The sequence below is a fragment of the Porites lutea genome, chromosome 1, assembly GCF_958299795.1.
Source record: "Porites lutea chromosome 1, jaPorLute2.1, whole genome shotgun sequence".
NCBI lineage: Eukaryota > Metazoa > Cnidaria > Anthozoa > Scleractinia > Poritidae > Porites > Porites lutea.
In genome coordinates this window covers 52,662,052-52,676,050 of record NC_133201.1, presented here as the reverse complement: position 1 = coordinate 52,676,050, position 13,999 = coordinate 52,662,052, and the positions used below count along the sequence as shown (strand labels likewise).

Genomic DNA, 13,999 nt, shown 5'->3' with positions numbered 1-13,999 from the left:
ACTCAATACGATCTGGCTTCGCGTCCAGGCCTGAATTTATATTTTTACATTTTCAGATGTTTGAGGATATTGCTCCAAACCTGAATATCCAAGCGTCTCACATTACACGAGGCAAGTTTCTCGGCAAAGGAACATTCGGTTCAGTTTTCCGCGGAGAACTGAGGCAGATTTCCGGTAATTCAATAACTATCGCCATGAAGATGCCGCTGAACAATGAAGTTGGAGAAGATGCACGTCCTGAAGACATTCAAATGGCTGAAGCAGCAAGAAAGCGGTTAGACGCAAACCCAACTATGGAGCTTAACGACGCGTATAGGTGAGTGAAATCTAAAAGGAGGTTCGTTGCTAGGAAACTGTGATGCTGCGTGGCTGGGGAGAGGAGGGGGGGGGGGGGTTGGGTGGGGGAAAACACAAACAGTTAAGTTGGTAAATTTAGTTTGTCCAAGCGAGAATGATGGGACGGAGACGGAATCTTAAGGTGTTGGCTGGGATATGTGAATTTAACTGAACTTATTTTTAGAGGTTGTAATCAAACGGAAACCTATTCCTGTCACATTTTAATCGATTGTTTGAAACCTCATCTAGTTCACATGCGACTACCTCAAAGCAAACAATGCAGAATATTGGAAAGGCGACTGTTGAATGGACCATTTGCATGATGGCGTCATTTTACTACTTTGACCTGGATCCTTCAGGGTTTTGCTTTCTTGTGCAAATTAGGGCTTTTGTTATTTATACCTCACTGGGGGCTACCAACTTTGAATATGAAAAGAAAACGAAAAGAACTCTGGTCATAGTAGTAAAATGACGCCATCATGCAAATGGTCTATTCTCTCTTGACAACACTGAATAAAAGTTTGCGGACCCCTCTGGAAACCGAATTCCAATTAATTTCTACAGTCCTTGACAAAACTACTTGAGAACATTGTCTCCTTATTGTGCGCTATACAACGAGCAAAACCATTTCCAAAACAACACACATGTCCAAAACAACGACTCAGCAGAAAGAAATCCTCTTCCCCCAGTTCAATGTTGCTTCCTACAAACGCCCAGGGATCAGACTTTCTTTTGAAGACGCAACAACATTGCTTCCAGGGGGACGGGGAGAGGGAAGAATCGGTACAGCTATGGTGTTTAGAAAAATGCCCTCCAAGTATGCAATTTTCTCAACAGTTTTGTCCAAGATTGTAGCGTTTATTGGAAATTCATATCAGTCCCAAGGGCTAGACCAGGCGTTTCCCTCTCTTGATTCGCACAAAAAAGCGATCCAAATCCGCAGTTTCGGTCATTAGAATTGACTGATTGTTAAACTTGATGATTACTGATTAATCAATAGTTCGACAGATAGATTGATTTATTTACTGGTTCATACTGTGTTAAATGACTTTTGATTTGATTTATTGAAGGACTAAGTGATTTATTGGTTGAGTGACTGATTGATTGATTAATTGATTAAATGAATGATTGACTGACTGATTGAAAGATTGACTGGTCGATTAAATGATTGATTAAGTGAATGGAGAACTGATTGATTGATTGATGATTGGTTAAATGTTTGCTTGATTGATTGAATGATTGATTGAGTAACTGATTGACTGACTGTTTGGCTGACTGACTGATTGATTGATTAATTGGTTGAATGATCGATTGACTGATTGATTGACTGTATGATTTATAGGACGGTGCGTCAGGAGATGTCCATTCTTCTTCCGTTGAGACATCAGAACGTCGTGTCGTTGCTAGGTTACTGTCTCAACCCATTTTGTATGATCTTGGAATTCGCGCCTCAAGGGGCCTTGGATCAAGTGCTTGCCAATTATAAAAGAGCTGGAGTACGTCTAAATGCTTACGTCATGCAGAAGTGTATTGTACAGGTATTTACGTTTTATATTTGAACTTGTGGAGCGTTTGAAACAAGAATTTGAATGCTAAAAATGTTACGTATCCCTTTAGTTGGGATTCTAGATCTGGTGGACCGCAACCTACATCCAAATATCCATTTGTCGGCCAGAAGGACTGGATTTGAATGCAAGTGCGAAGCCTTTCAGTGAAAAGAAAATGATTTTTTTTTATTTTCATGCGAATAAAACTCATTTTTAAATGAATATATGATCGGCTCAGTGTAATTGCAATTTAAGCAACTGCAAATTAACCAGAAAAAAATTTTGGGACTTATTTATTTATTTACTTGTTTGTTACTCACTCACATAACATAACAATGAAACGTAACAAAAGGTGTTAATTAAAATATAAATTAATGTGACATGAAAGCCTAAAAAAGCTGGGAGTTTATATTAATAGGCTTCGTTATGCTAGATTACTAATTACTTACTTGAGTGTACAGAAAACAAACATAAGCGACAGAATGGCTATCAATGAGATAAACTAACGATCATCGCAGTGGTAATTGCGATTTAAGCAATTGCAAATTAACCCACTAAAATATACTTTTTTTCTTCTTGCTGCAGTGTGCTTCTGCCCTGAAATATTTGCATCGTCATCACATCATCTACCGTGACCTCAAGTCAGAGAACATCTTAGTATGGTCGTTCCCAGCTCCCACCAGCCCAGATCAGACCAATCATCAAGTTACCATTAAGCTCGCAGACTACGGTATCAGCCGGTCAGCGGCACTAGCTGGAATGAAGGGCTTGGGAGGGACGCCCGGTTTTATGGCCCCCGAGATCGAAAAGTATGTCGGGAAGGAGCTCTACACTGACAAAGTGGACTCGTTCTCGTTTGGGATGTATATCTACGAATTAGTAACATTACATCAGCCTTTTTATGATCTCAACCCAGCCCAGGTTAAACAGCTTATTGTGGAGGGGCTCCGGCCACCATTAACAGCTAAGGTTTGTCATTGTTTTATTTTATACGAGGTAAGATGAGCATGGTGTTTGGGGGGAAAGCACACTAGTTGATCAATTAAACAGGAGGGCCTGTTTGTCCCCAAAATCAACGGTGTTTTTTAACTTACTGTTTTTTGTCGTTGTCGTTTCCGTCTACATCGTCGTTGCTTACGATCCTAATAGAATTTTTTGGCGTCTGAAAATGAAATTTATTTAATTGTAGGACAAAAAGGCTCCAGTGTTTGCACTGGATCTAATGGCGTGGTGCTGGCAACAAGAAGCGGACAAACGACCATCGTCACATCACATCTCACAGTTAGCTTCTACCACTGAATTTCCTCGCCTCTCTGACGTCATTACATTTGAGAAACAGGTCAGTGCTGGAATCGCATTTCTTCTTAATATAAGTGGCCAGGTTATATAGGGCCCAGGCCAAACGTCGAACTTTTCATGAGACGAACCAAACTCTATTTTGGGTTGACCTAAATTAAGTTAAGAACGTCAGGCGTCGAACCCATCAACTGAATCAGATCAGTAATAAATTTTATCCCGAACGAGGTTAAATATACATTAATGTACAAGGTTTTAATTTATTTATTTCGTCGCGTGTGAAAATCTACGTTTGTCCCGGAAACGATCTTCTATCCGGCTAAAGCAGACGGATAGAATGTGTTGGACGATCCAAACTCATTCAGACGAACTTAACCGGGCCAGACGTCGAACTTTTCATGAATTGAATTCACTATGTTTGGTTCGTCTCATGAAAACTTCGATGTCTGGCCTAGGCCTAGGGAGACGAAGACGGTGCAAATTTAATGTAGGGCTAGCCTGCGAATACAGCCGAGAGAGACGATTTGGCGGCTGTATTTGAAGGCTAATGTAGGATGGGTACTCACTGTCTTTGTAGTAAACGCTTCTTGTTTCATTTTTTGCTTATCGTATGGGAAAAATTTGCGTCGTCATGCTAAACAAACCTTACGATGCACGGTGGCAAATCATTACCCATTTTTATTTCCTTTTATCAGCCAATATTTTTAGGTTCATGTTTGTCCTAAAATGGAATAAGACAACTTATATAACGGCAGAAAAATGACATCAGCTCTGAGAAATGCCCCTAAATACCCAAATACCCAGTTATTACTCGATCTAAATGTGAGTTGAATTTGTCATTGGCTCTCTCCTTTGCTCCGGGAGGTTTTTCTCTGAGTACTACGGTTTTTCCTTTTTCCTCTTCTCAAAATCACCACTTATAAATTCAAATTCGATCTGGAACAAACGGACACGTTTAAATGATGGGCTCCTGGTTTAAACGAGTTCTTAAGAACTCCTACGTGCTTCTCGAGAAAACAAAATCCAATTGCAGTTATGATTTCTTGTAAAGAAGGCAACATGAATCGAAAGATGTACAGGGTTTTCACGATCATTAGCACCGAGCACCATTGCCTTTCGAACAGGCTACTTCCCATTCCTCTTGGGATTGTTAACCTTTTTCTCCACCTCGACCTTTAGCTTGGATTAAACTGCGCCGTCACCGCTGGGTCACGTGTCAGTCAAAGCTACGAAGCGGACAGTAGAGCCCGTGTGGGGTCTGAGGTGTGGCTCTGTCGGAACGAAGTGAGTGCTGGGATAGGTAAAGGAAAAGTCAGCGTTGTTAGCTACAGCTATGACCGATGCTACCATAAAAAGGTGAGTTTTCCTTTGTTGTTGTTTTGAATTTTTCTGTAGTGATTTTTTTGTCTTTGTTAAAAGAAGTATATGGGGCATTTTGTGGTTACAATGAAAATTTTGTTAATCTAAAGCCTTTGCCACAAACAAAATTATACCTTTTGTTAAACAGGCTGCATCACGACTGTCTGATTTATTTTATGCCAATTACGCGTCTTTATTCATGAAACTTGAGGTATACAGTGAAACCCCGCTTTACGGTCACCTCGTTATTGCGGCCACTTTTCTTGGCCCGGCAAAACGGCCATAGGTTTTCTTATAAAAAACCCTCGCTAATACGGTCACCCGTCAATACGGCCAACGGCCACATTTTAAAATCCCAAATAGTAGAATCTTACAATTTAACCCCCGTTTTAAAATACGGCCACTCGTCAGAAATTTCGAAAATTAAAATATCTGTGATATGTGAATTTCATTAACCTAGTAAGATGAAAATTGTCACTTACAATGCATTTGTGGCGGTCTAAATAGCCAATTTTGAGAAGTGTTTTATGTGCTGAAGGAAAGTATTAAGTAGTTTGTACAATTACGGTACGCAATATCTACTTTCCTGTTGTTTCTTAAAGAGAACACAGTTTTACACGAAGTGTGAATGCGATGTATGGTGTATATCAAAATTGGACTCTGCCCCGATAATACGGCCACCCCGTTAATACGGCCAAATTTTTTGGACCCATTAGTGACCGCATTAACGGGGTTCCACTGTACTTGTGAACTACAAAAAGGAAGCTTCATGTCTAACAAACATGTCCTCCAAGAATTATAGCAAACGTTACGACCAACAAAAAGGAACTTTGAAAAACTGTTTGGCTGACGAGTGATTTGATTTTCTTAGCAGTTACCACTGTTTGTTTTTTGATAAATTTCGTGACACGGCTCTTGTAAGTCCGTCTGAACTGAAGCCAGCCAGCGCCGATATCCTTGTTCTTGGCCCCAACTTTGTACCAGGATTTGAGTAGGCGCCATGGGTAGTTTGCTAAAAAAGCCATTGTCCAAGGGCGCTTTCCATTTGTCAGAACTGACCAGCCAGACCATTCCCTACGTAATGAGAGTTTCACTTTTAATCAAAACTATCAAGCCATGCAGATCAGTCAAATCTTAAATAGTATGCACGAAGGAGATGGGTTTTCAGCAAAAACCCTTTGGAAAAAGCCGATTTCATTTGCTAACGGATTGTTCCGGCAATGGTCCGGCCGGCCAGTTCTGACAAATGGAAAGCGCCCGAAGTCCCGGCTGTTGTTTCATACAATTCGGCGTCCAGGTCGATCCTTTGATGCAGACGATCCGCACGATTATAAAGAGAATATGCTTAAGAATTAAAGAGTTTTACTGCTAACGTGCCTTCTCATTAATATCATTCGTATTTACTATTCAGGAGTTTTTAGTGGGCAAGTCTCAGATTCGTACGGCGTGCAGCGTCGGGAGCACGGTGTGGCTTGGGACGGAGTCAGGAACACTACACGTGTTTTGCGCCATGACGTACAAACAGCTCTGCCAAGGGTCAATCCGTGCAAACAGGTTTACATGTTCTTCTTATTTCTTGCTTGTTTCTGCAGTGTAACATCATAGTACAGAGAACTAATAAATCAAGTATGGTTTATTTTCCCTGACAGAATTTATAGCACTACTGCTATTGGGACGAGCAAATGACTGAAACAAAAAAATTCAAATAATAGAGACCGCGAGCGGTGATCCTTCTTTCCTCAGAGCCACTTGCGGCGAGCGAAAAAGTAAAGTTATGGAAATTTATGGTTCAAAGGGGGGGGGGGGGGGGGGGGGGGGGGGCAGGAAAAGGACAATTTTCTTCGCTCGTGCTTCCGTCCTCGTTGCCCCTCGCCCCTCCGCGTGCTCTCCATATATTTTCACTCAAAGGAAAAATAACAGACAACTTGCAGTTTACAAACAAAAGGGTTAAGAATCCCAACTGGCAGGAGGCAAACTAGTTGGCTATTTAGAAGCTCTGCTTGGCTTCTGGCGTAGTCAAGGATTTGAACTTGGGACTACCAGCCAGCGGTGAGAGTGGGACCTTGCGGCCTTCGGATTGTAAGTCTAGCGTTCAAACCACTCGGCCAAGCTGCCCCCTTGAAGACTTCTAATCACTATTTAAACATTAATCTGAGTTAATATTCGAAAGAGTTCTCTTTAGATGCAGTCCGTTTATTTTAGTCGTTTTACCAGTCTCCCCGTGTTGGCATTGTTCCCCATTGTTGATTGGAAGTCTGAGGAAAATTGCGACCTTTTTATGGCCCTGTTCTGCAGTGTTTACAAAATCTGGAATGAAATGGAAAACAACTCCCGCTAATTTCTTGCCCCGTCTTTTTGTCAACCAGGTATATAATGAACATGATACATGTTCCGCGAGCGAACTGGGTTCTTGTTGCGTTAGGCGATGGTTCTGTGCTGGCTTACAACGACAACATTTCAAATCATTATCACTACTCCGACGCGGCTGTTCAAACCCCGGTACATGAGCTTCTCCCTAACCGGGTCTACTCTGGCAACGGAAACCGTATACACTCCATGGCTGCTTTACTGCAGAAGAAACCCCTGAGAAACCAAGCTCCGGCGCCGTCGGAAGTGGGGGATTCATCCGAGGACTCCGATGATCGGAACAGCCCTTGCGATGAATATGTGTGTGAGGTATGGTGTGGGCAAGAGAAAGGAAAGATCTTGATTCTTGATGGGGAGGGGCTTCAAAAGATTTGTACCAAATCTGCAGAGGATAGCGAGCCAGCTGACTCCGCGCCGCAAAGAGAACATAGTGTGTCACATCTAGAGACTTGCAAGGTTACTGGGGCGTCCGTCGTCGGGGAAAATGAGTCGGTGAAAAGGTCCGTGTGGGTTGCTTTATACCCCGGGACTCGCGTGTTCCGGTGGGATGCTCTGGAGAAAAAGATTGTGCGCAGTGTTGATTGTTCGCAGTATCGACCAAAGTTTGAAGGTAAGCGTGTTAAAAATCCCATTTACAGAAAGCAGTTCTGTTATTACGAGATTGCCATTGTCGTTGAAACTGTTGGCTCATCTTGATCGCCTGGCTGTAAACGAGATTCTTATTCTCTTGTTGTAACCCGCTTGACTGGTACAAGAGGAACCGGGTCTCTCTTTCTTTTCTCCTCAAGTTTCTTTACAACTCTTCACGCTTAGTTTGCTTCTCGTTGCGTTACTCTCTCACGCTCTTAGTCTAAGTAAGACCTCTTGTAGCCATGTGCAAGGTTGCGTAGATGTTTGCGCACTTTCCTAGATGTAAGCAGGTGGGATTCTAAAAGACGCTAGTTATATTAATTAAGTACCGCGCTAACGGCAAACGCCGGACGTCACCTAGTCGTTTATCGTTTGCCGTTTTGTCCGCTATGTTTTTTTTAAGCTTCCCGTCGACACGGTAGAACTGGAACTAGTACAAAAATTGTCCAAAATATTCGAAAATTTAATAGGTATTAAATACTGAAATGTTTCCATACGTATTTCTTAATTTTTCTTTTAAAACACGTATGATACGTAGCAAGTGTTCTCGCTCCCCATTCACTATGACTGGACAAAGTATATAGAGAAGTTATCATCTTTTTTCGCTCGAATTTAATACACTTTTAGCATTACAAACAGTAGCTATAAAAACAAGCGATCAAAATGAAGAAATAGTCGGTACAAATGGGCTGCAAATACTCAGACACGTTTTCGAGTTTCCTCTAAACGGGATAAGTGTCCTCCTCGCGTTGAAACGGCGGCGACCATTTCCCTTTCGTAAACGGTCTGTGCCATTTTTAACGGTCGATGCCACCACTGGTAACCAAGCCTTTAGTCGTAATAGATGTCATATATTCCCTGGATTAAGTTACAATAAGGAAAGTGATACGTTTTTAAATAGTCTTAGAAAGAAGGACGTTGAGGCCCAAGTTACATTTACATCAAAAGTTATGGAAAGGGCTCGGGTCACCTGTTATTAATATATCAGTTAAGAAATATAGTTTGCTAGGTTATGTATTTAAGTTTTTCGGAGTTTTGGCGGGTCAGTGTGATAGTGTAGTGGTAAGAGGGAGAGATAAAGAAGTAAAAGTTCCGGGTTCGATGTCCGGATTCGACCCTCGGTTGCTATTATTAATAGAAGCACTCTCAAAAACAGGCCAAAAATTTTCTTATTGTCTTAAAAACGGCAGTAACCGTTTACGAAAGGGACAAGAACAACGGCGCCTGGCAAACGGCAAGCGCGGGAAAAGTCAGTTCACGTGACCCTCTCTGCTGTTCGGGGGAAAAAAGACGCGGTGAAAATTCTTGGTTTGCAACCACGTGACAAGGCAGCCATTTTGGGGGTCAATACAAAAGAATCTTATCTCGAAGAATTTACATGAAAATAGAGTTTAGTTCCCAGAGGAGAGAAATGCTTTTGTTCTGGACCACCAACATGGCCGCCTTGACGTCACGTGCAAACCAGCAATAGCTCCTATCTCTCTCCAGCTCTTATGTCTTTTGGAATAAACTGACTGAGGCCAACGAGGCTGCTTACAAATACAGTGGAACCTCTCCTTTGGGACACCTTTATTGAAGGGACACCTCTATTCAGGGGAAAGGGACACTTTTTCTTGGTCCCGAAACCCTGGTTTAACCTCCATTCATGGGGACACCTTACCACTCGAAGAGTGACTGTCCACAAAAATCGTTGATAAGTTTCTGTGTTCGCTGGTCACAATGGCGACAGCTTTCATTAACTATCTCGCTTAAAATCGGTGCACTGTTTCTTGGGGAATTCAACACACAACATCGCGGAGATAAGTTAATCATAAACTTTTTATACATTATCAAGCTTCTTGAAATAATGACTGACAGATTTCGAGGCAGAGTAAGAGAAACATATTTTATTTGTTGGTTAATTATTAACAAACCCCAGCCCAACCTCCAATCATGGGACACTTTTATTCAGGGATGCTTATCCTGGTCCCGAGGGTGTCCCCTGAATAGATGTTCCACGGTATTATCAAGACCCTATCACCATGAAAAACAGGAAAGACGAGTCTGGAAAGGTAAACTTGGCAAGCTCAGTACCTGTGTTTACCAAATTCATACGTTCAACCGATGTGCTAAATTGGCAAACCAAACCATTTGCAATTTTTAAAACTATATGATAATCAGCTCCATACACTCTCTTGTTTTTCAAGGACCAAAAACCAAAGCTCCCGTGAGGAGAGCCGCTGACCAGAATCCCCTGAGCGGTGAGTACATGACTAGAACACCGAAGAAGTATAATGATAAGTTAAGTTTTTAATCCTTGCTTGTTAATTGACCGTCTCAGCTGTTATCTAAGGCAAGCCGCAGAAATTCCATGCTGATGACGTGTCCTGTGTAGGGTTTCTGATTGGTTGAAGCACATTTCCCACGCAGCACGTGGCCTATTAATAGTCCCACAAGTCTTTGCGAACGTTAACTCGGCCCAGTTTTCTCCTTTCTATAGTAGCGAATTACTCCAACCTCGTCCCCAAGGTCTTGTCGCTTTCTAATATTGAGGCGGCAGGAGAGAGAGTCTTCTTTCCTGTCGCCGCCATTTTGGAAAGCGAGAAGACCCTGGGGACGAGGTTGGAATTACTCTTGTAGTGATAGGGAAAATATTTTTTAAAAAACATCTCACTCTCTCTAACAGCTTCCCGCGCTCAAGTGACTTCCCTTCTTGCTGTGGATAAAGAACTGTACATTGGTACAAGCTGGGGCTGTATTCTGGTCTGCAATAATCTCTCGCTTATGGTTTACACAGTTATCCGTTGTCATGAAGAAACTGTTAAACACCTCCTTCCCTTGGTAACCACGCCTGCTGCAAAGTCATTGGTGTTAAGTTGCGGGCGAGGTTACCGTAGTCTTGGCTCCAGTCTCTACGGCCACACATCGTATCCGAGCCGGCGAAGTGGAAAGACCTCTTTGAAAAGTGAATCAGCTATTTTAGTTTGGCTTGCTGACAGTTGGGAAAGTTGATGATCGAGGAATGTTCATAGGTTTGAAAATATTCCTAGATCAGATCAGAGTATTATCCAAATACAAGGGTATTTTTTAAAAATCCAAAACTTGGACGATTAAGCATAGTATCGTGCGTCATTTGCAATAGTCCTGTGCGCTGCTGTTCCTTGTGCCGTCACGCAACGCTTCTCAAGGTGACATGCGTAGCGTGACGTCCCAAGCCACATAGGAGACTGTTTTGCTTCTGTTGTAATGCGCTTGTCAATTAATTTCTTTCAAGCAATTGGAGCACATAAGCGGTTATTTCGGGATTCTATTAAATCCTTTGAGCACAATGCCTACGAGAGGTCCCAAGTAAATATACGGCGATGCTCGTTGGAAAGGCAGAATTACCCTTAAAGGAGGCCAATCTGGGTGGAATGGGAGTAACTCAAGCTTTATTTCAACGAGTCCCAAAAGATACCATTCTAAAGCAGGCATCGAAATAAGCGGCTTAGTAAGTAGTAATAGGGGTCACTTCCGCCAGTAACCAATCAGCGATCCGTATTGTTGTCACTTGACAGAAATTGACCAATCAGCGTTCGAGTTGAATATTTATTCCGATAAAGAAGTTATTATTGAATTCTATTTTCCTTTTTCCCTCTGCTTTCTTTCTTCCTTCCTTCCTTCACATATGCGTCCCCCTGGGGGCTCACTAATAGGGAACTTTAACAACAACAATATGGCGACAGCAACGAGAGCGAGAACGGCAAAAAAAGCACTAAGTTTAGGCTACGTTCACCCTGCACCGGACGAAAATTTAGACGCCTGGTCGTTTAATCTGGCTCGTTAATTAATTTCGAAAATTCATCCAGTCTCGTATGGACGTAGCGTATATTAGCAAAACAACAACTCTGCTTGCTTTTTTATCTTTCTTTGCCGTAGTTGCACGACCACAATGTGAAACTTCCTAATTTTATGTTTTATGAAAGACATGAGCCGGAGACAACGATTTAATTTTTGTTTTTTGTGAACTTAGTCTTTTAGAATTCAACTCCTGAAAAATTGGCCAAATTGAACTCGATGGTAAAAGAGCGAAGAAGTTTGAAGCAGCCCGCATTCACTTTTTGATTTACGTTTTTACTGCCGTCGCCGTCTTAGATGGTAAAGCTCCCTATTAACACAATGCGACGGCGAACGTCTAAAAAATAATAATTCATAATTAAGCCTAGTTCAATTAAAAACACAACGCCATAAAACCACCATTTTACCCTTTTACCTCACAGGTAGCCCAGTAAAAATCAAAGACAGTTAATTTGTTAGTGGTTTTTCCCTTTTCATTGGCCTGTATACCGTAAATGACTTAATATACGCCCACTTCCAAATAAATGTCTCTTATGTAATAAACGCCCCTTCTACGCTGTTAAAATTGTATTAGGCGCCGCTCTTTAATAAACGCCCACTATCTAATAGACGCCCCCGTGAGAATTACAGTGAAAACCGACGAGTAAGAACCAACATTTTCCAGGGTTAGCCTAAACAGGTTCTTACATAAATGGTGGTTAATATAAATTTAGGCTATCTAGGTTCTTAATAGGTTCTTAATTTCGTGCAAAAAATTATGTCGTTGCTAAGAAGATTTTAGTGATCAGCGCCTTTAAATTTGCATACCTAATGATTGCTTATATTTTAATATGACCATAATAGAGATCTATTCTCACATGAAATTTAATTTCTTGAGTCAAAACAACTTTATATACATGATTGTGCTGTAAAACACAATATTATAAACATCTTCTCAATGACCTCAATCAAACAACATCTATATAAGAACCTTTCTCCAAATTTTAGGCTATAGAGGTTCTTATAGAGAGGGGTTCTAAATTACAAAGTTTAGCCTAACTGGTTCTCAAATCTTAGGTTCTTACTCATGGGTTTTCACTGTACTCCATACGACAAGGAATTAGCAAAAAAGGTGGCAACACAATAACAATGAGCGAGGATTCTGACATCGATGTGGGGATTTGAAACAGCGATTTGGATCTCTTGACGGCCTAGACTTATCAATTAAGGGAGTGAACATTCTACTGCTTTTAAACTCTCTTGATATTTTTGTTAAAGTTGTGAGAATAAACGCCTCTCTCCCTCTTTCAAACACCTATCTATTAAGCGCCCCCATTTGGACCTCTAGCATTAAATAGACGCCCTGGCGTTTAATAGGTCATTTACGGTATGCGTATAAGTTGAAATTTATTTTGAAGGAAATTAAAATTATATGGTGAAGTTTAATTTGCCCGTGGGGACTCCAACACATACAGAAAGGAGTAAGGAGTATCGTATTCACTCAAATAAGTGTCGCTTGCGATGGATCACCTCACCATCCCAGTAACAAAGCAGCGCATAATGATTCCTGGTATCGCTGATTAGAATGGGAACACACCTTCGTTACTTGTCGTTTTAGAACAAAAAGTAAAAGAAGGCATAGCTCCGTGTTAATTGCGAATGAGGGGATCTATCTAAGCACCGCGGCGCCCTTTCAAGTAAATACGATAGTTGCTTTTCATGGCTGTTGCGTTGGTTGAATTAAATAACTAAAATGGATTCAGCAAGCGTGGGCTTTATGAAAAGCTGTGGGACGTGTTACGCTATATTACGCACGAATTGCGCCTTGCTACGCCATATTAAGCACGAAGATCATTCGTGCTATATTAAGCAGGAATTGCGCCCAGACGGCAGTAAAGCGCATTGGTCACCGCGACGTGCAATGGCTTCTGGGCTTTTCCCGAGTGGTATAATATTTTAGTTCAATTTACCACTGATCCTTTGCTCTCACGTTTTACTGAAAGTGTTATTTGCTAAATGTGAGAACTGAGGGAAATTTAAAAGGAATTTATTTTTAAAACTATTAGATTATCACATTGTTACCAAACGATGTTGTTTCGTTTTGAAATAATTTATATATTTTTACTGTTATTCAGTTAATCACGTGAAAGATAATATGATTATAGGAAGGATATGAAATATAAAGGAAAATTATGTTTGTGTTCGTACGTGGTGTTAATATAGCTTAACTCCATAAGAACGTTTTTTTGATGCACAGCCGCAATAATCTATGGATTTCTATTGCCTGGGTGGTTCTCAATCTCTTTGTTTTTCCGTCCCTATGGTCTGCAAACATGGACGATTAGCCGCAGAGGCAAAGTGCGTTATCATCCATCAGCTTTCGTGGTCTTAGCATCTTTCTCAGTTCGTGACCAAGTTCATCGCCGTCTTAGATGGTAAAGCTCCCTATTAACATAATGCGACGGGGAACGTCTAAAAAATAATAATTCATAATTACACCTAGTTCAATATCAAAAACACAACGCCATAAAACCACCATTTTACCCTTTTACCTTACAGGTATCCCCGTGAAAACCAAAGACAGTTAATTTGTTAGTGGTTTTTCTCTTTTTCATTGGCCTGTATACCGTAAATGACTTAATATACGCCCACTTCCAAATAAATGTCTC

General features: G+C 41.2%; 1 protein-coding gene across 1 annotated transcript in view; it reads left to right on the top strand.

Moving 5' to 3' along the window:
- LOC140922003 (leucine-rich repeat serine/threonine-protein kinase 1-like) overlaps positions 1-13,537 on the top strand; it is a 48,012-nt gene extending 34,475 nt beyond the window's left edge. Inside the window, exons 26-34 of the mRNA XM_073372027.1 lie at positions 57-316; positions 1,679-1,874; positions 2,469-2,852; positions 3,073-3,222; positions 4,359-4,535; positions 5,950-6,092; positions 6,905-7,515; positions 9,722-9,775; positions 10,201-13,537. Coding sequence (XP_073228128.1) covers positions 57-316; positions 1,679-1,874; positions 2,469-2,852; positions 3,073-3,222; positions 4,359-4,535; positions 5,950-6,092; positions 6,905-7,515; positions 9,722-9,775; positions 10,201-10,526 — 2,301 coding nt within the window. The 3' untranslated portion in view covers positions 10,527-13,537. The remainder of the gene's footprint in view (positions 1-56; positions 317-1,678; positions 1,875-2,468; positions 2,853-3,072; positions 3,223-4,358; positions 4,536-5,949; positions 6,093-6,904; positions 7,516-9,721; positions 9,776-10,200) is intronic.
- Positions 13,538-13,999: the final 462 nt, after the last annotated feature.